The 26,056-nt window shown below is 39.0% G+C and overlaps 1 protein-coding gene across 3 annotated transcripts in view; it reads right to left on the bottom strand.

The window, feature by feature from the left end:
* The window catches only part of fstl4 (follistatin-like 4), a 318,501-nt gene that overhangs the window by 5,423 nt on the left and 287,022 nt on the right, over positions 1–26,056 (bottom strand). For all 3 annotated transcript variants that reach the window (XM_088088626.1, XM_042499286.2, XM_088088627.1), the window contains 6 exons: positions 22,729–22,890; positions 18,938–19,072; positions 18,280–18,306; positions 16,795–16,913; positions 14,428–14,577; positions 7,896–8,003 (listed from right to left, as the gene is read on the bottom strand). In XM_088088626.1, coding sequence (XP_087944752.1) covers positions 7,896–8,003; positions 14,428–14,577; positions 16,795–16,913; positions 18,280–18,306; positions 18,938–19,072; positions 22,729–22,890 — 701 coding nt within the window. The remainder of the gene's footprint in view (positions 1–7,895; positions 8,004–14,427; positions 14,578–16,794; positions 16,914–18,279; positions 18,307–18,937; positions 19,073–22,728; positions 22,891–26,056) is intronic.

Raw genomic sequence — 26,056 nt, 5'->3', positions numbered from 1 at the left:
AGTGCTCCTTTAAGTGTCCTGCTCAGAGTCGATCTGGCTGTTGTGATAATAAACCTGTGACCTTAAAGCTTCGTCGCAATAAAGACTCATTTTTTCAGATCCTAAGAGCCTCAGCTTGTCCATCTGACACGCCCATATATCCTGGAGCAGATAAACATCTATAGTATGACTTGATGAAACATGGCCCCACCTCAGTTCTCTGATAACGCATCTCATTCAAAGATGGTTGTCTTAGAAGCACACACAACAATAAAAGCCCCATCTCTCATGTCAAACACCTGGCACTGAATCAGCATATTTGTAGAGTGCAGTGGGGAAGGCATACACTTTTGATGGGCTCTCGATGCACCGCCTCGTCCGTGACACATGCTTCATCATGCATGCCTGCATGATCAGGTCACAGTCAAGGACAATTGAGGTTGTTTATGGGACCTACACGTTTGAGGGGGTGCATTTATAAACTTCCTCTGCTCCGCCCCTCCCTACAATAGACCTATTTTTGTCTTTTCGAAGGGGGGCAGAGGATCTTCAGGAGATAGGAGCTCAACAGTTTATGCCACATAGATGTGGTATACATTATTTAAAAGATGAAAACCTAAATATTAATATGAGATGCAGTGCAGCACTCTGTGTCAAGTTTTTCTTGTCATCAATATGTAATATAGTGTATGTTTTAGGTGCCTGTTCAAACTGTGAAAATTTTACGTGCATCAGGTCTTACAGAACATTATGATGAAAGTACATGACAGCAAGTACAATGCTTAATTATATCAACCAAATCTTGGGGGATTTTTTGAATTGGGAGCATTTGATTCACAGATATGATGATAGATTTAAACTTCTTTTTTTTTTTTACCAGTCAAGAATTGATAAAAAATGGCAAATATCCCTATAAATAGCCCATTAGGACACCAGGACCTTGAGGAACACCATAGAAAAATCCATTTGATTTGGTATCACAAATATTTGACAGTCAGCAGGACATTTCTACTGAAATACAACTCCCATTGTCAATTTTCCCTCTTAAAGGCATACATCCTCTAAATGCTGAGGTCTCTAGTTTGAGGCTGTGAAGTTTCATGAGGCTGTGGTTATCCTAGATAACACAAAAGGTCACTTTATATATAGTGATATCCAAGTCAAAAAATGGTCTAACTACAGTGGCTATTGTAACATGCACATAATTATTTCCCTATTATTCAGAATATGACAATATTCTGAATTAATATGGTCATATAAACAGCATATTCTGCTTAAACATTACGAATCAGGCCGTTATTGGAATTTAGCATTTTCTGATTAAGACATGGGATATGCCTGCATCATTCAGGTTTTAAAACCTTTATTTGGGCATGTATATAGAATAATTCGGAATTTCCATCTCAACTGGGGTTTTCAGTTTTGACACTTTGAAACTTTTCAATACTTTTAAACCACTGCTTTGAAATGTTTTGAAACGTTTCAAAACCTGTATTGCACTGCTGGTAGCTTGCATTGCACCTATTTATCTTTTTTTTTGTTGTAAGCTCCCTTTTACCCAGCCTAAAAGCCTACCTCAATAGGTGTCATGCAAATCAAATCAAACTGCTATTGATAAAGTTCTTGTAGGATATGGTGACTATTTCATATCATTATTGGCTATGTGACCTAAAGACATTAGTCCTATGCTATGCTACAGTTAGTTTGTAGAGCATTTTAATGGTTTTGTATATATAAATGGCCTGGAAAAAAAGAAATGTTGCAAATATTACACTTCACTGTTATGGTAATACACATCAATAACAAGGTGGAATAAAGAATAATACTCAGAAACATTTTGTTCAAAGATTGTTATTTAGAAATAATATTTTTTCCACATTTTTAAGCTTCAGTCGGCTTCTTTGCTTCTGTATCACCTGAAATGAAAAGGATAAGGTTATTTAAATAAAAAAAGAAATATGCTTTAACTCACTGGCCTGTATGTATGTATGTTTTTATGTATTTATGTATCTATCTATCTTTCTGTGTATCAATCTACCAAGAACTCAGCTCAGTTCACACAAAGCTCTCTCTGCTTCCTTGCCCCCACTCAACACCTCAAACGCCTGCATTTCCCAAGGTCTTTTGAAACGCTCTGATCAGGTGACATTTCAAAACCCATCTCGAGCTACATGCCAACTCACCACAATTTACAACACATGACTTCTCGTCTGTATTGTCTGTGCATTGTCATGGATACGTTGTACTCAAACCAACTCACCAACAGTTTCCAAAGCTGTGATGTAGAGATGCATGCATAAGAATATCCCACATCTCTGGTCAGAAGGAGAAACACACCTACTTTTAAACTTAATGAAAGATGTCTATATCAGCAGGTTTTGGGATATGTGCAATTATCACAGCACCGACCTTTTCAAGAATGTGAAGGAAGACAAGAAAGAGTCCAACAAATCCACCACCAGTAGGAAACTGTGAAAAATGTGAAGAAAGACAAGCAGTTCTAGCTATTCTACTGAAATTTGGAGAATGAGGGCAAAAAAAATGTAAACATACTCAATGAAATGGCTACTCTGGGTACTAGCATCATCACACATTGAATCAACAAGTCTCATCTTTTAAGTCATAGCCAAGTCTTACAATGCCAACACTGTTTAGGGACCCCACTATCAGGACATATTCAAATAGAATGGGTAGAAATGAAGAGTTGTACTAAATGCTAAAAATGGCATGCTTTTTGCCCCAAAATGGCTAGAACTTGCAAAACGTGGGCATGTCTGTAAAGCAGAGACTCATAGGTACTCACTGAACCCATTTTCACTCAGATATATTGAAGTGAGAGGTCCAGGGACCCCTGTGAAAATGGTCATACCACTTTTCCCTTGCCAAAGTCTTGCTTAACTTGCATGCATTGTTTAATCCCTCCCTTTCTAACTCAAAAACAAAAAACTGAGAGGAAGAGGTTAAAAGCATTCCGTTAGCTTCTGCTCCTGCTTCCAGAGTAAAAGCACCTATTTTCTTCTGATGCTACAGACTTTATATTTTCAGAGAAACTTGGCTCATTGAAGTAGCTGTAGGCACCTGAGCAAATGTTGCTGGAGAGAGTATATAGAATATTGTTCTAAAAGTGTAATATCTATGATGTCTACAACTACACTACTAAAGCTGAACCTCTACCTGATGCCCAGTGGGGGGCCACACTTCCCCCTCTGAACTATCAAACACAGGGGAAATAACAATAGCAGCTTTGAGTTGCAGAGTTGTTACTTTTGCTACACTGCTGCAAATACTCCTCAAAAGTTACTTCTCCTGTTTTTCCATCCTCCTGACTATCTCACCCATTTTTAACCAAACAGATCTGCTGTTTTTTCACTGCTTGTGAGACATGAAAAGAATCCTCATTTAAAAAAAGTCATTACAACAGTTGCAGAATACAATGACGGGAGTTAATGAGGTTCAATGTAGTATCGCTCATGTATTATTAGGCAGCTGCTGTGGTCTCCAGGGCTGCAGGTGCTTTAAACCTAATGCCACTGGCTTCTCTTTGTCATCGCTCATGCTTGGATTTCATATCCACACACTCAGCAATGAGGCCCAATTGAGTTTTACTCTGCCCTTGCCTCACTGGCTGCCCTAATACCTGAGGGGGATTTGGTTCTGACTGAGTAGCTTTTGCTTTTCAACAACATTCACTCTGCAGAAGCCTTGAGTAGCTTCTTTTTTACTTTCCCATCCAACTACAGAACACACATATAAGATGAGACTCTTCAAATTCTCAAGTGTATTTGTGTAATTTAAGAAATTCAATAAATCCTACAAGGCACTTTAATATTATCCAGTGCAGCACATGTTATGTGATTTTTTTTCATATACTGTCAGAATTACTTGTCTTGTTGCTCCTGGGGAGCAATAAAGCACATTATGGATTCCCTGAAGGACTCAAAGGCTTGTTGCTTATGATCAATGCAGAATTTTAGAACTTAAATTAATACTTTGTGTTTTAATCTCTGAGGTGTATGTCATAAATTTATAAATAAATGTGAAAGAAAGAAAGATGTTTGCTGATAGACTGATCAGATAAATGGATTTCATTAGTTGCTATCCAATGCCTGCAGCTTCTTATCTTGTTCTTTCCTCAGCTATTTGCAGGTAAAAGTCATGTAAAATGTTTGTTTTTGTATTTTCCTTTTTATTGTACAACTTTCAGTAAAAATGAAAAAAAAAAAAAGGTTAATAGGGAAGGATCAAACCAGGGAGATTGCATTATAACAGCTGCTTGTTTTTTTTCTTTTAGATAAAATTATTTTAGGGAAAAAGAAGTTTGAGAAGTTTGGCCTCTTTTGTTTCAGATTTTTGTTGAAAATCATGTTTATAATCCTCAAAGAAAAAAAAAGAAAAACAACTGTTTTGCTATCAGTCCCAATACACAGGTAGTGCATTGTCACTATGGCCAAAGATTTTTTTAAGTCTAGGTTTTTGAATGAGCTGGTGATGTTGCATCGTCTCCTTTCTAGGGAAAAGATATTCCTCCTCTTGCTGTGGTTGTCACGACTGCCAGCCAATGGGGCTGGCGTGATGGACTTCTAAGCACTACGCGGAGGGGCGTACCCCATAGTAGGATACTGAGCGAATGTTTGAAAGATAACCAGTTGGTGAACAGCATGAAGCAACATGGAGGCCAGCGAGAATGTTATGGTGGCTACTTATTTTTATATCTGTTACTTATTCAGTCTCTCCTTCAAACTCAGTGCCAAAAATGTGGAACAATGTTCAAAGGTTGCATGCACAGAGACAGACAGAATTTGTGGCGGTACATCATTGTGGGATAAATGAACGCATCCACCCAGGTGACTTATTTCCATCTCTGCCAAATGGAGCCAATAAATAGCCATGGATACTGCAGAGTAATTTGTCCTGGGAATTAATGCACAACTAACCTTTCGAACAGATGACAAGAACCAGATTCTGGTAGGTATTTTTTTCCAGTGGGAAAGGGGCTAAAATAATAATGTCCTATGCACTAAAGAGAGATAAGACTCATAAGTGACAGATTAATAAAATTGAAAAATAAAACAACAACAACAACAAACCAAAAACACTCCCGAAAACGTATGAAAATGCCCTTTTTATAAATACATAAAAACTGTAAAAGATGGGGATGTTTTCGCCAGCGTCGATTGAATACCCGGAGTTTCCAGTTGTGACAACCTGTTGTAATAATAATATTTAATTTATAATAATAACCAGCCCTAAACACATATTTGGCAAATCTAATGGAGAGATAAATGGGTGAGAACAGATGGGAAATCCGCTGGCCTTTTGTGTTCAGAGAAAAACAAAGTGCTCGAAAGTTAAATGTCTTCTTGGCACGTAGATGCAGACTGGACTGACAGTCTGAAAGGCCACGTTTCTCTCTGCCCGGCAGAGATTCCTCCATTTGTCTTCTCTAATGAATTGACAATCACACACCCTCTGATGTTTACACAGAGATATTGAGCCATCCTAAAACTTGGCTGCTTAAAAATATCACACACACCGAGCTGAACGCACATTTACACAAGCGCACAAATTGACATGCACACACACAAAAATGCACTCATGCACATGCATGATCCGCTGGAGCGAAGCTGTGCCTCTGGTTGTGACAGGCTGCTGCCAAACAGGTCAATTACTTTCTGTCCAAATGACATTATCAGACCATCTATTGGTGGTGTGATCCACGTGGCCTCAAATCCATTATGCAGTTTCCCCGCAATTGCATTTTTCAATGATTCATCCCTACACTCTAATTATTCATTACTCCTGAAGACGTGAAGGAAGTGGTGAAATGAATAAAATGAAAAACACAAAAATGTGTTTGATGCGGTTCAGGCAGCTGCTGTAAAATGGAGAAATGCTATGCAAAGCTACTCTCTGTACTCAGATTGTTCTAAAATTATATGAGGAGAAAATTGTTTTGTCTGTGATGAAAAAACATCTTTTCATAGAATTTTCTGCTTCATTTAAGACAATAACCTCAAGGAGAAGTTTAAAAAACTCTGACATAGACACCATGAGCGTGCACCTTAACTAAGACAACCACACAGAAACAAATCCCCTGCTGGTACACCTACACTCTGATGAAAAGTTGCAAAACTGAATGCACACACATGCGGTCTACTTCCCAGTCAGAATATAAATCAGTAGAAAACCCTGACACAGGTTTTTTTTTTCATTACTTTTTGCCACCAGACCATAGTGGCACCTTTGAATCAAAAATAATCTGTTGTACCATTAAAGAGAAGGTTCAAGTTTTTTTTTGACACGTTTTGTATCACACTAGAGGCCGACGCTGTTATGTTACACGTCATGTCCATCGTGCCTCTTTTGAATCTGCAAAGCTGCAATCCTCCAGTGTGTGTGTATAATCACACACTGGAGCAGAATGATGCCGGCGCCGTTTGGTTCTGAGTAAAAATGCAAAGAAGGCATAAAGAAGGGACCTTTCTGTGGCCCTACGGCACGATCTCTGTTTAAAAGGGGTTATTGACTATGGATAAGTACCTTATAAAACCCTACATCAAAAAATCTGAACTATCCTTCTAAAGTTTCTTTTGAAAAAACTGGGAATAATAATGCAAAATGAAGTGTTATTGGATCATTTGACAAATGACTGCAGTACCATTAACAGCTCCACAACCACTGATTAACTATTAAAAATTTAGATGAAACCACGAGTGCTGAAACCAACAAGGACAACAGCCCTGAAAAATTTACGCCTTCAAGTGATTTTCTGAATCTAAAATGACTAATTTCAGTCCAAAGATCCTCCGAAGGATCGTCAACTTGAGAGTGTATTATCCCTCTGCATCCCCATAACGAATAGACACAGAACATCCCCAAACAGGAGAGACTGAACACAACACCTCACATGATTATAATGGGATCCGTCCCTCCAATGGGACAAAGCAGAACAATAAACATGTTTGTGTCTATTACTGAGATTACAATGGGATCCCTCGGTGGGTTTACTCGCAGCAGTGTCCTTCGCAAGCACACACAACACCGGCCCAATAAAAACAGCATCATACCTCTCCCCCAGGCACCTGCTCTGTTCCCTTTCCCCTCCCCTCCACCTCCTCGACCCTCTCTGCATCCTCCTCTCCTTTCCCTTGCCTCACCCAATCCCCCGAGTGGATTAAATACAACCACACCTGTGATCATTTCTCATTTGTGAAGTCTCCAACACCAGTGGTCCAAAGGGACACCAGGCACAAGCCGACAGCGCGGCAGCTGTGAATTGCTGTTTTGCTGGCTTGGTAAATGCTCTAAAACATACATAGATTAGATGTTGCCACGAAAATACTTATCACATAAACACGGTACGCAGGTACACAACGGAGCTCAATTAGTTATGAGGCGCTGTTTTCATCGCTTGGTGAACTCTCTACAGGTTATAGATTATATTCCTCCAGAAAGATAATCGCTCATCAGAGTTCACAAATACACACGCAGCAAAAGTGGGTGTGGGGTGGTGTAGTGATAGCATGATAATAAAGAAGAGCTATTTTGTACTTTTAGAGTTGCACTAGGCTGGATTTTATGTAAATAATCACCAGCCTGATTTAAAAATGAGGCTGCAATAAAGATGAACTTCCTGCACTTTACTCAACACATTCATTAGATTCTACCATTGGATAGATTCACTAATAACTTTTGTGTACAAGGAGGAACAAAACAGAATTCAAGACCTATATACAAAAGTGTGTCCTGAACAGTAACAAACAGGCACTCAGCCAATACCAGGTATCTCTTGTTGCTATTTAGCAGTCTAGTGTAGCTTTAAGGTTAGCTATTTCACATTTATGTAGGAAAAAAAAGAAGAAGAAAAAGAAGAAGAAGAAGAAGAAAAAAAAGCAACTAACACATAATGTACATACCTGAAGGGATGGGTGTGTTCTGTCCATATCGCCCCATGTTAAGACCCATACCTGGTCATGTGACTTGTCATAGAGCATCTTCACTGGAAAAGGATCTGTTGTTACTGCCTAGAAGAGATGGACAAAGTGCTGAAAAGTTACAAAAGAATAAAACAAACTAAAACGCAAAAACATTTAAGCTGATAAACATCAACAAAATAATATTCTATGTAAGTGAGTAGGGTTAGGCCAGGTACTCAGATATAATGAGTATCTGGTACAGATAATGTACTTTTATGAGCATGGGTATCATCCAAGTAAAATGTGTCAATATCTGTACTCCTGATGAAGAAAAATCCTCATTTGGTTAGCTGTGTTCAATCTTTCACTCTTGTGTTAAAAAAAGATCTGATGCTCAATCCTGAGATTGTTCTTGAAATAGTTTCCTAATAAATAATAAATAAACAACTTCTTATCAACTCATATCAAAATTAGGTCTATTTTTGATCCCACTAATTCCTTGTTAAGCTACTAAGCCTACTTCAGATTCAAACAACTTCCATTCAGAGTACAGATTACATTGCTGGTTTAACTGATACAGACAGAGATAATGGTGTACCCACTCATCCCTGTAAGTAAGATTAATTTACTTTGTGCATATAATTGGAGTAATTAGGTATTGATAGCTTATCACAGATTCTGTGATTCAGATTCAGATTCAGCAGCTATTTCAGCTGACGAATGCCATTCTATAGTCTTTTCCACCAGCAGGTACTGAAAACATTATTTTTAACTGTAAAATGTGTCGCCCAGTGCATATCTTCGTCATAATTCTTTAAAAAACAAATGTTAGCGATTCTTAATTGCAATGACCGTTTGTAAAAAAAACAAAACAAAAAAAAACATATCAGCCAATTTATAATTTATTTGTTAATTCTGTGGTGGCCTAAGAAATCCATAATCAATTGGGCTGTAGTAATTAATATTACCATTGCTAACCTTCAACCAAGGACAACTGGTCGGACTCATCCACCAGTAAGAGCCCCTTAGCAAGACCCCTGATGCTTTACTTGCCTACTACAAATATGAAAGAGGAACATCACAGACATGAAATATTTTGAAAAAAAGTATGAGAGCAAAAAATAAATCCTGTTGAATGCAAAACTCAAATGTAAGAACTACAGATGTGTAGAAGGCCATGGGCCATTTTTCCTAAACCTATTTGTGCACCCACCTTTTGCACAGATTGTGAACAGTGCAAATGTCTCATTTCGCAAATAACACATTTATCTGCAATCTGCTACAGTCCTCTTGCGGGCTCATTGGTAGGTTACAAGTGTTTAAATTACTGAAATGTGTCTAAATTCTCTCAAGTTGCAATTCACAGCTTGTATGTTGCAAATTTGGTGAAACAGGCCCCAGCTCACTACCCAACAATGAAACATACTCAGGGGTAAGTCGTTATCACATCTCAAAAGTGATGGAGTACTAACTACTAAGTAGGTGTAAATGCCAGAAAGTGAAGGAAAAACTTGACAGCGTGTGCACTTTTACAGCGTTACCGCTGCAGAGGTTTTTAGTGAGGGTATCTGACACACATCAGGGGAAAGAACAGAAAGAATACAGAATAACAGTTAAAGTGAGAAAAGAAAGGACCAGGCAGACAGGAACAGGAGAGAGGTGTGGGGGTGGGGTGTACGCAACCTCAGGTCTGCTGCAATGTCAACAACAAGGAATAACACAATCCATTACCCTGCTTCTGGCTGGGTGGACAGGGAGCTGCTGACACCCTCACCAGTGGAGCGAGTCCACAAGCTCTGTGTTCAGTAATGGGAGGTCCAGCCCTCTGCTCTGCACTGGTCAGCCAAGAGTCAACTCAGCATGTGTGTATGTACAGTATGTGGAGATGGTGGACTGTGTATCAGCATTTGCCTTTGCATGCATTTAGCTTCCTACATGACGGGAGCAGAGGGAAAGCTGAGGTCAGGGCACAATGCAGCAGACCGAGAGGCAATAGACTTGATTTTGTGTCCACCTCTCAAAGTCTAACATACTGTAACTGTTCAGTTGGAGAATTATGTACTATTTGTAACAAATGATTATTGGTGTGATATTTGACAGGGTTCTTTAACATCTTTCAGGCCAAGGACCCCTTAGCTCAGGCGTGTCCTTTTTTGAACGGTGACCAGAATAAATTAGAAAAAAATAGCTTGGGGCAAGCTGTTTCTCATATTATACAGGTTATCAAAAAATCACATGCTAATGATACAAACGCAACCATTGCAACTGTAAGAGAAAAAATCTTCAACTTTCCACCACTCTTGAAAGCTGGATCCCTTGCTGTCGATGTTTATATTTTTTTGCTGTGGTCATGTATGGTCCTTGCAGGAAATATCTGGTGTCACACGTACCCATGAGGTTGCTTATTCACCGCCTGTTTATGAAAACACACTAATCACGTAAGTGATTGTCTTACCATGGTGAGGTGAATGAAAATAAATGCAAAGTGATCTTGCTTAATTAACCAAAATTATGTTAATCATAAAGTATATTTTGAAGTACAAGCCGAGGGCCATTTGAAAATTGGTCCAAAGGCCATAACTGGCCCCTGGGCCGGACATAGGACACAAGTGCCTTAGCTGTAAGAAAGACAGAGCAGGGGCCCCTTACTTCATATCTTGCATAAAATTGAGCTGCATATTGGGGCCACATAAGCCTCAGGTTGCTGTGTTGACCTGTATTTGGTCCTCACATAGGTGAGAAAGAAACCTCCACTTCCACAAAGATAAGTTGTTGCAAAAGGAAAAATATGTTCATGTTAATGTGTATTTTCAGACATATTCTAATTTAATTAATTACCCAATAACTATTTGGGGGCACTCAGCAGTTACTCTGAGGACTCCCTAGGGGGTTTGGGGGCCCTTGTTAAAGACCGAGGATATAAGACAATATGAGCAACCTTTTAGTTTTATAAACATAAAGAGAAATGAGAAGTTATAAGTTAGTTAGTTAAGCTAAATACGAGAAAAAAAATAGCAAAAAGCCTGGGATACAAAGGTTAACAAGATCAACAGAGGGGTGCCTCTTATCTAGCGAAATCATCTAGCTCGTTACATCACATCAGTTTCTGGGTAATCTTCTGGGTCCAGGTTCGGAATAGAAACTGCATGACAATGAGAGTATTTGCCACAGGTTATAAATTCATCCTTAAGGAAACCAGACTGTCTTTTTACTTCAAAGTACACTAAGTATTTCTGAAGCTTTGGGGCCCAAAGAAAAAGAAAAAGCATGGGTGAAACTTGACAACTGCATGTTGCCTCTCACCCCCTTACTGCAACAAAAAGAAACCTCCATAATGCGTTCAAGTGACTACATAACCAGAGGTCTTTGCCATCTGGCTTTCTTTTTAATTAGCCGATGTGCCGTTTGTTTTTGTACCCAGTGGGAGGCTTAGCCTGGATCGGTCTGACACATCAGAGTCAAGGTTAGATCCCTTTGTTGAAAAAGATAAAGGTGCAATTTCCTTGCATGCAACAGCATTAAAAAAAAAAAAGAAAGCCTTTATTAGTACAGCTTCTCCACATGTTTACAGCTTTCATCTAGTGACTGCTGGATATCATGAAAAGAATAATGCCTTTATATAAACTTGCAGACGACTTTTTACCAGAGTGACCAAAAGGATGTCAACTAAGAATATTAATTCATTAAAATCAGTAATATGTGCTCGTTTAGGATTCAAATTGCTGCTCTCAGATGGAGCTACTGTCGAGGAGCAACTACTGTATCTGAATCCCACATTCTCCCCAACAACAGCTTTGTTACAGTCTAAGTTTATGTGAAAAGACGAGTAAGATATATTTTCACAAAACAATCTTGCTGCTCAACTCTCATACTTGCTGTCTTCCTTAATGAGGCTCTGTGACACATGGTTCTCAACATGGAGGTCGCTAAACCGCAGGTTAGCAGCTAAAGGGCGATCACACCAAGATGCATCGTGCCAGGCGTAACCACTCCAAAAATGCCTTGGTAGCGCATCTGAAAAAACAGGTGGGAGTGCCTGTGGAGCAGGGCTGCATGTGCGTGGCTAAAAATGACATTGCTGAGTGGTGCGGCTCCGCACTGTGGAAAAGTTGAAAGTATTTTAACTTTCATGCTCACCCCAAAACTGCCAGAAACTGCCCCTTAACGGTGTTAACTTCTTAACTAGCAATAAACAATGGCAACAGTGCAGACAGAGCAAACAAGATTAACTAGGGGGGGACTTTAGGGTGGGTACTATGCTTCAGTGACAACGCCATCCTGATATCAGCGGTAACTGTCGTTTGAACACAATGCAAAACTTTGGTGATGAGCTACCTAGTGGGTCACACACACACTGTCATGCACTTGTAGCTCCAACTCGGATTGCAACACACGCAGAGGTAACAGGATTTCATTCTCTGCTCAGGACACCATAACTCCACTATATCTTAACATAACAAAAAGTGCTTTCCTGCTATACTGACGCTCTGAATGTTGCATACAGAACCTTTTAAATATGTCCCACATAGGCCTCCTTCAGTCAGCTGATAAAGTGCATTCATTGTAGTCTGCCATCTTCTCTCTTGTTCTAAAGTCCATTGTTGAAAGGAAGCTACAATTGTGCTTTGTAAAAAAAAAAAGGGGCTCTGAAATCACAGAGAAGAAGAAAAGGAAAAAAAAGGGAAAATGCATTAACCTTGCACCCAAAGGCCAGGGAGGGTCTTCAAGAATGAGAGAGGGGGGAAGCAAGAGAGGGATCGGGTGACAAGGGGGAGGAAAGCAGTTTTACAGTGTTGGTTGGAGAAGAAGAGAATAAGGGGCAGCTGGTCACCTGCAGCCAAAGGTCATGACCTGAACTTTAAATCTTTTGAGAACATTGTATGTATCAGAACACACCTCTGTTTCTCCTTTAATTATATCACTTTACATTCTTGTCTCTATCTTGTGATTATATTTTACATATATTGTATTTAAACAATTAACAGTTTTTTGTATTTAGTCTGGTTTTAATTAAAACAAGTAGAATTAATATCTCTCAGAATTAAATCCTGTCATTTTTAAAACAAAACTTCTCAAATAAGTGACATTAATGATTAAAATTGAGGAGTAAATAACTCTCTTTTATGCCTCAAACTAATAACGAGGTCAAGTTATGGTTTTATGACACTTTTTTTTACTGCCACCTGCTCATTTTGCCGTCTCTCTCATTCTCTCTACTCAGACTTTCACTTATCTCCTTTCTCCTCTCCCACCTCCTTCTCCTTAAATTAGGCCTATTTCCTCTGATCCCGTACTTCAGTATAAATGATGTTGACCCTGGGAAGAACCCCTGAGGGATTCAGTCTCTAAACAGCCGTTACAGGCAAGATGAATGGCGATGTAGCCAGCACCCACCTGGGCACCATATTGTTTCAGGCGCTTGAGGTGCATTTGATTTATTTTCCCTTGCATGTGGTCTTTTTACATCGGTGGTAGTTCAATAGCGTGGCAACTTGAATTGATTGCACCTCTCATAGGTGATGCTTTTTGACATGGAGCCAATCATTGACTGCATGAATATATACTCACTGGATTTGCATACTTTAAATTTTGAATGTATCCAGCTTTTTCAGCCCAAGGAATTGGGTTCTATCTCATTTTAGCTGTGGTTAATGGAGTGGAGGTGCATTAGGTATAATTTATATAAAATATATATGTCACTAGCAGATTTTTTCCAGAATTATTTGCCCTGTAAAATAGTTGCAAATGTAAAATCAGGATTACATTAATGATATTGTGCTAAAAGACTAAAGCCGTGTGTTAACATAGTAGGCCTCCTCAAAAGATGTACAAGACTTGGAAACAAATAAATAATATGCTCTTGTATTGCAAAATCCAATAAAGAGCAGATCTACTGACGTTACTTTAAAGTCTGATTTTGTTCAAAAGGAGGAGGACATAGGGAGCTGGATATAGAACTGCAGTCAGCGGACGACCCACTCTGCCTCCTACACCAAGGCCACCATAGATTTTTAAAAAATTAGGGTTGTACTTGTCAAGTTTTTTGAGCCTGACCAAAGTCCTTCAATACTGGGTATCTGGTGACACCAAGTCCACTCCCAGTCTTAGATTTACCTAAATAATAATAAAATATGTATCTGACACATTGAAATAAAAGTTGTAGACGACTTACTGAAGGTCCCAGTTAGAAAATATTTCGTTGTGTACGCTTAATTGATAAGATATGATTGGACTTAAACTGGGAGAATGGGACTCCTGAAACAAACATGAATTAATCAGCAAGAGAGTAGACATGTTGTCTTTGTTGGAACTACAGAAACACGTTACAGTGGTGTTACAGATTGGAGGTCCTTCCCTCAAAAGAAATCTTTGGAAGAGCACAGCTAGCTGCAGCATTTGCCAACATTTAATTTTGCCCATAAACAAAGTTTTCTGCTGTTGCTTCATGGTGTCAGTCAATAACTTCGCAATGATTTCTGAGATGCTCTGAGACACTGGTGTGTTTGACAGGCCTGATACCTGCTCCACTCACCTGCACCACCTTTTGTGCTTGAATATCGACCACCAGCAGTCGGCTCAGGAGGGGCTGGGTCACGTAGATGTACTTATCCCTGACGTTGACTGCTGAGGACCACACGCAGTGCTGAGGTGACACCCCTTCACCTTTAGGGCACATCTCCTCCTGGGAAGAACCAACAGAGAACAGAGAGGATGATGGGAGGAGGAAGAAGAGGGCAACAGAGGGACTTAAAGGTTGGAACGATTTCCTGGTGTATGATTGATCTGTCAAGCTTCACCAATGATAAGGGTTGGGCAGTAAATCAAATTGTGGGTATCTCCTTTCATATGAATCACAAAATGATGGAATAATCATATCATGGTATAAATTTACAAAATGATGTGCAATTTTATATAGTACATGTCTTTACCCAAAGACCATCTCTACACCCTATTTAATGTGTTAATAACCACTAAACAAACATCAATGTAACTGAACAGCAATTTGATAATATAACTTTTTTGCCATATTTGGGTAAGAAGTGGAGTCATTTTTCTTTTAATTACTGATTCATTTGTTAAATATCTTTTCCAATTAATGATTGAATGAATAATTTCGGATTGTGGACTTCCGACACCAGGAGAAAAAGTTAATAAGTAATCAGAGTCACACTCAAGTCACACGTCCATTTTCCCACGCAATAAAAAAAGAAAAAAATATATAACTGAAAACATTGCGGTGAAACAAGGTTATTGGCAACACACTGATGAGACAGGTCAGCACAGAGAAACGAGTCATTCAGATCATCTGGGGAAAGATTCGAAATATCCACACAATTATTGTACAGTGGTTTATTCTCTGTCATGCTGTAATCTAAGTCAGTGTCTTTTCTTTTCCCTCCTCTCCTCTCCCGCTGTGCAGGCAAGCATGCGGGTAAGTGAGTTACTATGGTAACGGGACTCTTTTTGAGGGACGAATTCTGAGGGATGAATTCTGAGGAGCTATCTATCTCTGACCAGAGCTGTAGCTGGCCACAGCATGTTGTGTTGCTGGCCTGATGAAAGAGGGATGCCAGGTGGCTATCCAGCGTGTCCGCACTCGGAGTTGCAATGACTGGTTGCTGTTCGACTGTTGTCGCATTTGTCAATGTGCTTATGGTCTCAGCAAGGTGAAAATGGTGTTGAGTAAAGTTGCTGCCTCAGCGTGATTATTTGTAGGTTGTTGGGAAGACATGTAATGATTTCAGTTGTGTGTATAAATGGTTTTCAGTTATGTTGGTGAATGGTTTTCAGCTGAGTTGTGTGTGTGGTTTTTAGTTGTGTGTGAGTGTAATAATTCAGTTGTTTGTGTAAGAGCATTTTAGTGGTGTTTGTGAAAGCATTTCAGTTGTGTGTGTGTGTGTGTGTGAATGATATTGGTTTAATATGTGAATGTGAGAGGTAATTCTGACTAATCTCCTACACGGCCTGTTATCCCCCCCCACACACACACACACACACAAAAAAAAACGTTATGTTTCAAGAGTTTCCACCTCACCAAAGTGGAGAAACTGCTGTTTACAGCAGGAACCGGCTAACACATGGCTTATTGAGTTTGTATTGATCTCTAATACAATTACAGGGTCCTGTAAAACCCAAATCCCTCAGAGGAACAAGCAACTTTACCTTCTAAAGCCCATTGCTCTGGGAGAGGGATGTTCTCAGTGGATTAAAAACCTCAGGGTCTATAGTATAGACTCTATACAGTCTATCAGTGCAAGCTGTTGACTAATGGACACAAGTAATCCCATTACATTAGTGAGGCGAGGAGCCCTACTCCCAGAACATGAAGGAGAAGAGAAGGAGAGTTGGCCTTCATTATGGTGGTAATTTCCTTTCACACTGCAGCTCTACTATATAACTATGGAACCGAATAAGATAGTTAGTGTAGAGTGACGGGGCTTAATGATTTATCCAGTCTTTACATCCGGTCAATGAGCTGAGCTGAGATCTTAAAGGACAAAACCTTAAGATTCTAACTGATAATTATTGTTGAACACCTTTTACCTTGCAGTGCTTATTTGGATTATATCAACATAATTAAGATCTATTCCTAACTGGGAGGTAAGATGCTCTTTGCGGTATAGCTGATGTGTCATGATTGTGTGGGTGCCTTTCTTAATGTAAAAACGTACATTAAGTGACATCTTTCTGCATTGCATAAAATTTAATTATGAAAGGCATCAGCACAGCAGAAACAAATGCCATCCTGAAATCTATTAAGTAATATATTAAGGAAATCTGAAACTAAAATATTAGCTACTCATTACTCATTGATAGCTATGTTTTGATGTACTTTTATCTTACTGAATCTATTGCACCATATAAGCTCAACAGCAAAAAAAAAAACATGAGCACTTACATAAGTAGCCACAATCCTCTCTGTCCGCTTCATGTGTCTGCGTATCTCACATTCGCTGGGCTGAAGAACAGTGATGCCCTCATCAGAAAACACGTAGAACATATTGCCCACACTCAACCCTGAAGGAGAAGACAGGAAGACAGAAAAATGTTGACAAACTTGCTTTAGAAAAAAGCAACAAATACAAATTAAAAACAGCAGAACAGCTTGCTCCCATCTTATCTGACATTTGTGATAGGCATTTCAATTTCCCTGCTGGAGGACACACAGCAAGACTCCTGTTAGCATGCTATCGTGTTAGCGGGGAGGGGCAGTGTGTGGCTGCCAGCCATTTTGACAATGCCTACAAAGGGCCCTGTCAGCAACATGTCCACAACATATAGCAAGAGGCATCAAATTAAAGGCACTGTCTCTATGAAGAAGCATTTCACATCTTGTCTGCTGTGTGTAAACAGCTGCTGATGAGTTAGCAAGGATCACAGTCTGATGTTTAGGCATTTGGACGAGCAACACTATTACTGCTGTCAGGAAAACATCACATGGGCACAGCTGATGAGCAAAGGCACATAAACACACTTGCGGCGTGCATAGACAAAAACTATGATGATGATTGATCTGTGATGCTGTTGAGACTGATTTTTTTCCACTATAAAGCTGTGAGATAAACAAATAAAACCTGAGAAACATACTGTCAGAAAAATGCAAAATATATACAGTATGCATGCAAGCCAAGTTCCTACGGACTCAAAAATAAGCACTTGCTCACACAACACACAGACACACACACACACACACACACACACACACACACACACACACACACACACACACACACACACACACACACACACACACACACACACACACACACACACACACACACACACTGTGTTAATGAGGCAGCACTGAATGCTGATAAGTGCTCACAAATAATCCACATGCATATGTACAATATTCTAAACCACACTGTCGTCTTTTGGCTCTGCGGTAAACCTGACGCGGTGATGATGTATATAAAACAGATTGTGTTTGTATTATGCTCTAAACCACAGTGGGTTTTCCAGCTCAGTAGTAAAACTGTGCATGTGGTTGTGCTGATGTGATGAAAAAAATACATAATATAAAGACAGCATGGATTTGTATACTGCTGAAAACCACAAAGTTGTTTTTCTTGTAGCCACCACACTGGTATTCTTTGCAAAATGCATAACAATCCTGCTTGTGTGTAAATGGTTCCCCCCCATGTGAATTGAGAAACAGTTTAGAAAGCACCCCAACAAAAGGATGAAATACCAAGAATGCTAGTAAAGTTTTGCTGGAGAGAAAATAACTTTGTAATTTTTTTGGACAGTATGGCAAACATCTTGGAAAGAGTAGATATGCATGCAATCCTTAGCTGCAAGCCCTGAACAGCCACAAAACATGCCCACCATATTTACTTATTCACAAAAGTACAAAAGCCTTTTGAGAACTGTAATGTATTACCTTCTTCTCTCCACAGAATGTTTGCAACTGCAGATTCAGCCATCGAACAGTAGAAAGCAAGAGAGCGGGGGGAAGACAGGAAAAACATTAAATCACCTTAAGAAAAAAAGAGACAGATCTTCCAAGAAACAGAGGAGGTGATTTCTCTCATGCCATGCCAAGACAAAACATATTTGACAGCTACAAAATGTTCCTCACTGCTGGTGACAGGATCATATTTCCTCCTAAATCAAGAGATCACTCAGAAACCATCGATTATTCTGTTTAATTTAAGCTGGCCCGATAAGCTCTTTCTAGGTGGCGACGGTTAACTCGTCACAATGATGCAATCTAATGAAAGACCAAATATCAAAGAAACATTAAATATGCGATTTGAGCAGTTGTCCCCCACTATGACATATGAAATAAATTAAGATCTGTGCTGCCAAACTTTAATTTTTAGTTCTAGACTCAGGACATTATCAAGCTGATATTGTGTAATCTTATCTCAGCGTTACTATAATTTATATATATATGTGTAACTTGACATCATAAAGAATCATATACTGTTTTTTTGAAAAAGAAAAAGGATGTGAGGACATCTTTTTGGCATAATTTTTTACAGATTATGTTTTTTCACACTTTATAAAGTGAAAGTTCAAATACGAAGATGACTTACGGGTCTTCTTAGCCGAGTCTTCAACAAACAGAGATGATATATCCTCGTCCACTCCCACCTCATTCTTGGCAATGCATGTGTAAGCGCCAGTGTCTTCGTATCTGACACTGCCAATAAAGAGTTCACTACCATTTGCTACAAGAACAGAAGAAACAAAAGGAAAAGAAATCTTTGTTTAATGTAAGTTAGTTGTTGCTATATTATTTGAAGTCTTTATTTGGTACACTTCATATACATATGGATACATTTAGGCTGAAATATGTTTGTCATGTTCACAGAGCAGAATTATGTTTAGAATGAAACCAAAATTAATAAATATAATGACAATAAAAGCAAGCACATACCTTGTAAAACTCATCAGCTGTTATTATTGGTTATAGATAGAACATGAGTGAAGTCTTGTCTAGTTTCTCACTTATTTTCCCCCCACATACGGTACAATGCTGCATTGTTTGCCTCAAGTTGCTGTAGTGACGTTAGATGGAGGTGACGGGTGATGTTGGCTATAATAAGACGGAGGTCATTGTCGGAGGCTGGTTCTCTGATGTCTGTTGTAGCATCAAGCTCTGTGATGTACAGCTGCACTCTGATCCTTCCTGCACTGTATGTAGCTATACTTCCAACAGCACAAACCTTACAGCATGGGGGAAGTGACTGATGTTGGATGTCACACTGGTGCTCTTACAGGCCATGTTGAAGATGAACATAAAAGAAAACTTTGCTTTTCTGTGCGTCTCTTGAAATATCTACAGCATCTGTGAACGTCTACAGCATTTACACTCTCTCTCTCTGTATCTTAAGGATTTCTTATTTCTACTTTTTTCTTGTTAAAACTTTTAATGTAATATACTGTAAGTGTCTTTTTGCAGAACCAAGTATTTAAAAATACAGTGACTAAGCCTATGCTTGCAAAAAAAAAACAGGTTGTTCTCTCTTTTTTTTTTAATGTTGAAAATTATCCCTACCTTCTAATTTATGACTACTGGGCTGTAAAATAAGATGTTACAGAAGTTGATGCAAAGCTTTTCACATTAGTGAAACGTCTTTTGGATTCTGATAATAATTCCCTTTTATCGAGGGAAAAGTGTGAAATGCTTTGAAGTGAAAAGTGCCTTGAAGCAGGCCTTCATAGAATGAGACACCACTTTAATTACTTCTAATTCATAATTATGTTCTGATCAATTCTTATTGAAAACCACTGAATCAACCACTCATTAAATTAGCCTTTTTATCCTTATTTTGCAAGCTTGTAGCAGTTCATGATGACAGGGATTTTAAGTTAAATTAGGACTTTTAGTCTTCTTTGCTCCTCCTACCCATGGGCTTATGCCTGCAAGGGCAAATGGGACATAAACTCTGCGCCAAGGCATCAATGGGGCTATAATATATTTATATTAACAATGGATGACATGGCTACTTGTATGTGAAAAGGGTTTAACCTAAAGGAAGGTCTGACCCAACTCTGAATTTCACCATAGCTCTACAACAGTTTATAAAGACCATCTTCCCTAAAAAAAGATGTGTATAACCTTGTACAAGCTTGTTATGACACAGGAAGTCAGATGGCATAGTATGAAGAATACTACATTTCTGCTCTTGTCCTGTTAGTGTCCAGTGCGAAACCAGAGGTCAATGTTAAATCATCATAAGCCACATATGTATGTCACCTAATGTGACATAATGTCATAGACTGTAAAAATAATGGATGTAGCTACAGTGATAGCCCCCCTTGGTTTTTGGGCTCCTATCTCGAAGCCTTAAGTTTGGCATTTTGGCTGTTGCCATCTTGGTCTTCTCAAGCCAGAGGTGACCATATTTGGGAAAGAGGTTGCTGTTTGTGAACTAGCTCCGAAAACACTCCTGTGGGTTGTATTAGACGGCAGGAATCAAAAGCATACATGACTGTATGAATTGGAGGACTTGTTGGTTTATTAAAGCTTTAAACTATTTGTTTCAGTTTTCCAGCCCGCAGCTTTACTTTGTGATTGACTCTTAGCATTGCTTTTGGCGGGTAGCAGTTTTCAAGCAAAAAAGACTAACAAATAAAGAAATAACTCTGTGTATGCACCGTTCACTACCTACTCTGCATGGAAAAGAACACAAACTGTGTATACAACAAAAAAAAACAACATTCATAATGTAAGCACGTGGGTATGCAATACTTTTATTAGGGCTAAAGCTTGGAGACAATGTTTAAGTGGCATCTTTTGCTAAGTGGGCTGTCTCCTCTACATTATCTGATGTTTCCTGTCAGCCTTGTTTTACCCCAGAATAACTGACAAATTTGCAAAAGTTTACATGTTGTGTGCAGGTTACTTGACCATGTGCCATAGTGCTGGGAAAGACCGAGCACTGCACTGTGGGCCTATTGTCGTGATAATCTGTCTGTGATCCTACTAAACATATTTTAAGTTGCCTTCATGACACTTAAGATGATTTCCTCTGTGGCTATATAATTACTACTAAACCAGTCAAAGGCACTTAGCTCACAGTTTTCACTCAACAGCCATAAATGCAGCTCGCAGCCATCCATTGCCCTTGATTAACGCGGGATGTGATTATAGTGATAATGAAAATGCATTGTGCCTTCTTCCCACAGTGCATCTGGGTCAAAAAAAATTATCTACAATGTCACACGTTAAGGTTTTCCTGTAGCTGTGCGAAAAGGTTTGCTCTGTAACAAACAAAACAAAAGGGAATATCAGTCAAAGATCAGGCTCGAGTGGTTTCAGCACCATGGACAGCTCCACAACACAGTTTCATTCACTCAGCAACACAAAGCAGTTTCTGTCTTTGCTGTTCAACTGTGGTTCACAATCAATACCCCTCACTATCAAGTGTCAGTGTGTGGTTCAGTTTTTACAGAAGCTGAATATGAGGATACAGGCTGCACTTTTACAGTTTGTTTATTGCACTCCTGATGGTATATATGATATGTGGAAATGAAATAGCAAATCACACCTCCTCTGTAACTCTTTTTGAAAGCATGGCTAAATAAAAATAAACTACATAATCTTCTTCTCTACTCTTGCCTTTTCACTTAACTAAATGTTTTAATGAAAACTGTGCATATAATGACTGTAAGTGGGACTCAAGCCCCTTGCCATTGCCCACATGATCTGGCAAATCTGAAACCGTAGTCACCGCAGTGTTTATGTGTTGCTGAACCTCGCAGAACCTCCCATGTTTGAGTGTCTGAGGGTTGATAACAGGCTATTACCACAGGTAATGACCCACACACAGCCAATAAACTCTCCCTTAATGAGAACTAGGCCATAAAAAGGAAAGCCGTGCTCCATTCTGCTCCTTCTCTCTCTTATACTGAGAGGGTGTCTTTAAAAAATACCCCTCTACCCAGGATAAGTGGCTGCCATCCCATCACACAGAATATGTTTCATTTTATTTTCACTCTCTTCACTCTCTTCTTTAAAATAAGTATGGTTATTTTGTCAGAGCAGCGAAACAAAGATAGTTGAAGAGGGGACTGCAATCTTGATTTCATCACCTTGGTATAAAATGCAAATGAATGGAAAGTACAACAAAAAGCTGTGATTTCAATATAAAAAAGAATAAGTTTGACAGAACACTAGCTTGATTTGCAACCTCTTTTGTCATTCTCCACGTGCATTATCTTAACTTATAAAGGTTTCTGCAGTGTTGGCATCCTGCAGTGCTGTGGGTACATAACACTGCAGTTCAAAAACACTGCACCAATGAGATGTGACATACAGTAGCTGCTAAAGTGCATAATATGCTGACAGCACTTCCCGAAATAATCAAAAACTCCTCACCTATGAGAGAGAGCTGTTTGGAGGATCTGGGCAGCAGGTCCATGCCGTTCTTCAGCCAGAGGAGTTTGGGATTTGGGATGCCGTCGGCATGGCAGTGGAGGCTGGCAGATACGCCGGGCTCCTGGGCCTGCGTCTCTGGATAGACCAGGATCACTGGAGGGACTGGATGCACAAACACAAACAAAAAACCAAAGACACAAACAGGGAGAGAAGAGAGAGGCGAGTGAAAACCTAATTACACACTGTTTCATGGTAGACGGTAACTCCTGGGGGGATATAGCACAAACACCCACACACGCAGTGGGCAGAGAGGAATTTGTCTCACCCCAGCATGGAATATATTCACACATAACAAGAATCCAAGAGCTCTGGGGCTGCTTTATTACAGCTCGAGTCCTGCATGAAATAGATGTTGGACATATCTACCACTTACCACCTCCTCCGGGGAGGAGAGCGCAAATGAATGTGGAGGAATCGAGGGGGAAAATGAAATATGAGGTAATAGTTTACAGGAGCAGGTAAGATGTCGTTTTCTGGTTTTGATGCTGGGTACCTTTCAACATCCAAGCTGCTGACAAAATCCTGACGGCCCTTCCTACCAGGAGTTCAATCACCTCTCCTGTTCGACTCACAAACGTCCACCTTGGTCCTAATGCAATTTTTATGTTGCATCTGTTGGGTTGCTGTTCTGTTGAAACTTACCTATTTTTGTTTTTGCTCTCTTTCTCACCACATTTTTATTTCTAAGTTTATATGACACACACACACACACACACACACACACACACACACACACACACACACACACACAAGTATAAGTAGTAGTGAGTATGATACTTCTACTCCAATAAATTTCACTGAAAAACTAAGTACTTTCCAATCTTGTACATACAGCTATATTTTTGGGTTTCTTTCAAAGTTAAGGATTAATAACTGAAATTCTGATAAGATGTTTGAGTTGTCAACAGTTTGACCGAAGAGACATTTCTCCTGTAAACTTCTCAGAGCGTTTCAAAACTGTTTGAGGCTCAAACTACGAGTTCAAATTATCCAATATATTAAAAAACAGCTAGGATAAGAGAAAAGTCCAAAATATGAAAACACATTTTTGTATCAGAACTGCTGCTTTTTCTGCTTTCCTCTTCTATTATTTATCTCACAACCCTCCAGATTTGAGAATTTTTGAAAGGGGTGAGAACTCTAACTGGGAACCACTGGAATAAAATGAAGATAACTCTAATGTGACCTTGGTTCTATTAACCAGAGCCCCCTACGGGGTTCTATGGGTGATACTCTCCTTCAATCATGAGAGTGCATTCGCCTACTGAAATTTACTTGGCTAATCAGTCAACTTCGATTGGAAATCATGACAGTTAGTACAGTGACTGCAATGGAAATAAACCTACTAACGTTTTGAACATTCATCACCATGCTTCTTGGAATGTAATTCTATAATACCATAGAAAGGGTGACAGGCTGCAACTATAGGTACTTCACAGATATTGAAACTGTCATTCCTCTCATCACTGTAAAAATCACTGTGTATTATTCCTTTTACACAATACGATGCAAACTGTCCACTTGGTTTAATGTGGCATTTGGCTCCCTTCCATTCCACCTTATCTCACCTTGTCCTATCTCACTTTAAATACCTTGAATCTCCCACACAAACATTTGGTAATTGCCCTTTGCTGATAACTCGCCCTTCAGGACCCGAGTCTGTCTCCACAATTCCCTTCCTATCACCCCCTCTCCTTCTTTAGTTCAAGGTCTAAAATTCAGCTGTGCTTGCTTATCAATTAGCATCTCAGAAAAACAAAACAAACACACCTTGTGTCTCTATGAACAGAAATTTAATTGAACACACTGTCCGTCTTTTGCCACCCTGGGATATAAAAGTGAAGAAATTAGTGAAGCTCTATATTTGCATTTGTTATGTTGCAGGTAGGGAGATTTTAAAATTCTTCCTTCCTAGATTTTCTTTGGAGAAATGCCTGGTAATAACTCTCATCTCTAAAGGTAATAGAGAGGACGGCCATTTACGCAGATGATTAATATGAGCATGACAGAGCTTTGATAACTTCAACCTGCCAGAATGAGTGAGTGTAACTATCATTTGTATTTTAGCTTTAAGTAGCTTTTGTCCACTGCATAAAATCAAGTGAATATGTTGCATGCACGCACAATTAGTTTTTAACTTTAAGTTTTATTTTCCACAGCAAAAGAGTCACGTTGATGCAATGCTCTGACAGTTGTGATCCGCTGAGCGGTGTGTATGAACAACACTGCTTTATGGATACTTTTTATCTTTAGGGAAAATGAAAAAACTTTGCTGATTCAAGCTTTTTAAATGTGAGAAATTGATGCTTAACTAACTAAATAAAACTAATTAATATCTTTTTAAATATTTATAGACTTTAGAGTGTTGGTCAGACAAATCAGCAATCACCTTAGCTTTGAGATAATATATTGAGCATTTTTTGAAATAGATAACAAAATGGATAATCAATTAGTGGCGGAAATAATGAGCAGATTAATTGACAATTACAGAAATGAGTAGTTTAGGACCTAGAAAAACAATACAAATATAAGAGACAAATACATAGATAATTTAAGAAAAATGCACCACAATCAACACTTATTCCTCATAAACTTTAGTTCCAGCATTATATTCATTGACACTGTACTTGACAGCCCCAGTGACTCCTTTTACTGTATTAAAAGAATAACTAGTTCACTGTGTCATGGTAAAAAATTCATAGCTTAAAACTTGATATGGTGGAGAAGCTTCAATTCACAGTCTGATCCTGTCTAATAAAATGTGATTGTGTCTTTGCTGCTATTGCTCTGACTTTGAAAAAGCCTCCAAGAAAGTCTCAGAAATGCCAAATTCAGAATCTTCTTTTCTTGATGTTATGACCCTTTATATTGTGGTTTGTACTTATTTGTAGTTTTGCCTGTGTTTTTTCTTCTTTTTTCTTTTCTTCTTTGTCTCTTTTTTCCTGCCTTAAACCACTTTGCAACTACTGTGTTAAAAACTGCTACAGAAAGTAAGTTTACTAACTTAACTCACTGTTTCTTCTCATATGACTAGTAGTTCCCATCCAGGTGTACATGTATCCCAAGGGCTACTTCTGCAGTTACCAGAGGGTATGTTGAAAGATTGTTGAGTGGTTCAGCTCATTTTACAAAACAAAAAAAGAAAGAAAGAAAAAATATGCCGTACATCAACAATTTGTTTGAGGGGGGTAAAGAAAACGCACTGTTAAGATAAAATGTATATGAGACTGACCTTTAGTTTAGTTAGTATCTGAACAACTAACATGAC

The sequence above is a fragment of the Plectropomus leopardus genome, chromosome 15 (genome assembly GCF_026936395.1).
Source record: "Plectropomus leopardus strain MGB_pleo_1.0 chromosome 15, ASM2693639v1, whole genome shotgun sequence".
Lineage (NCBI taxonomy): Eukaryota > Metazoa > Chordata > Actinopteri > Perciformes > Serranidae > Plectropomus > Plectropomus leopardus.
The sequence above is the reverse complement of the archived record's forward strand: the minus strand, read 5'-3'. Positions and strand labels throughout refer to the sequence as shown.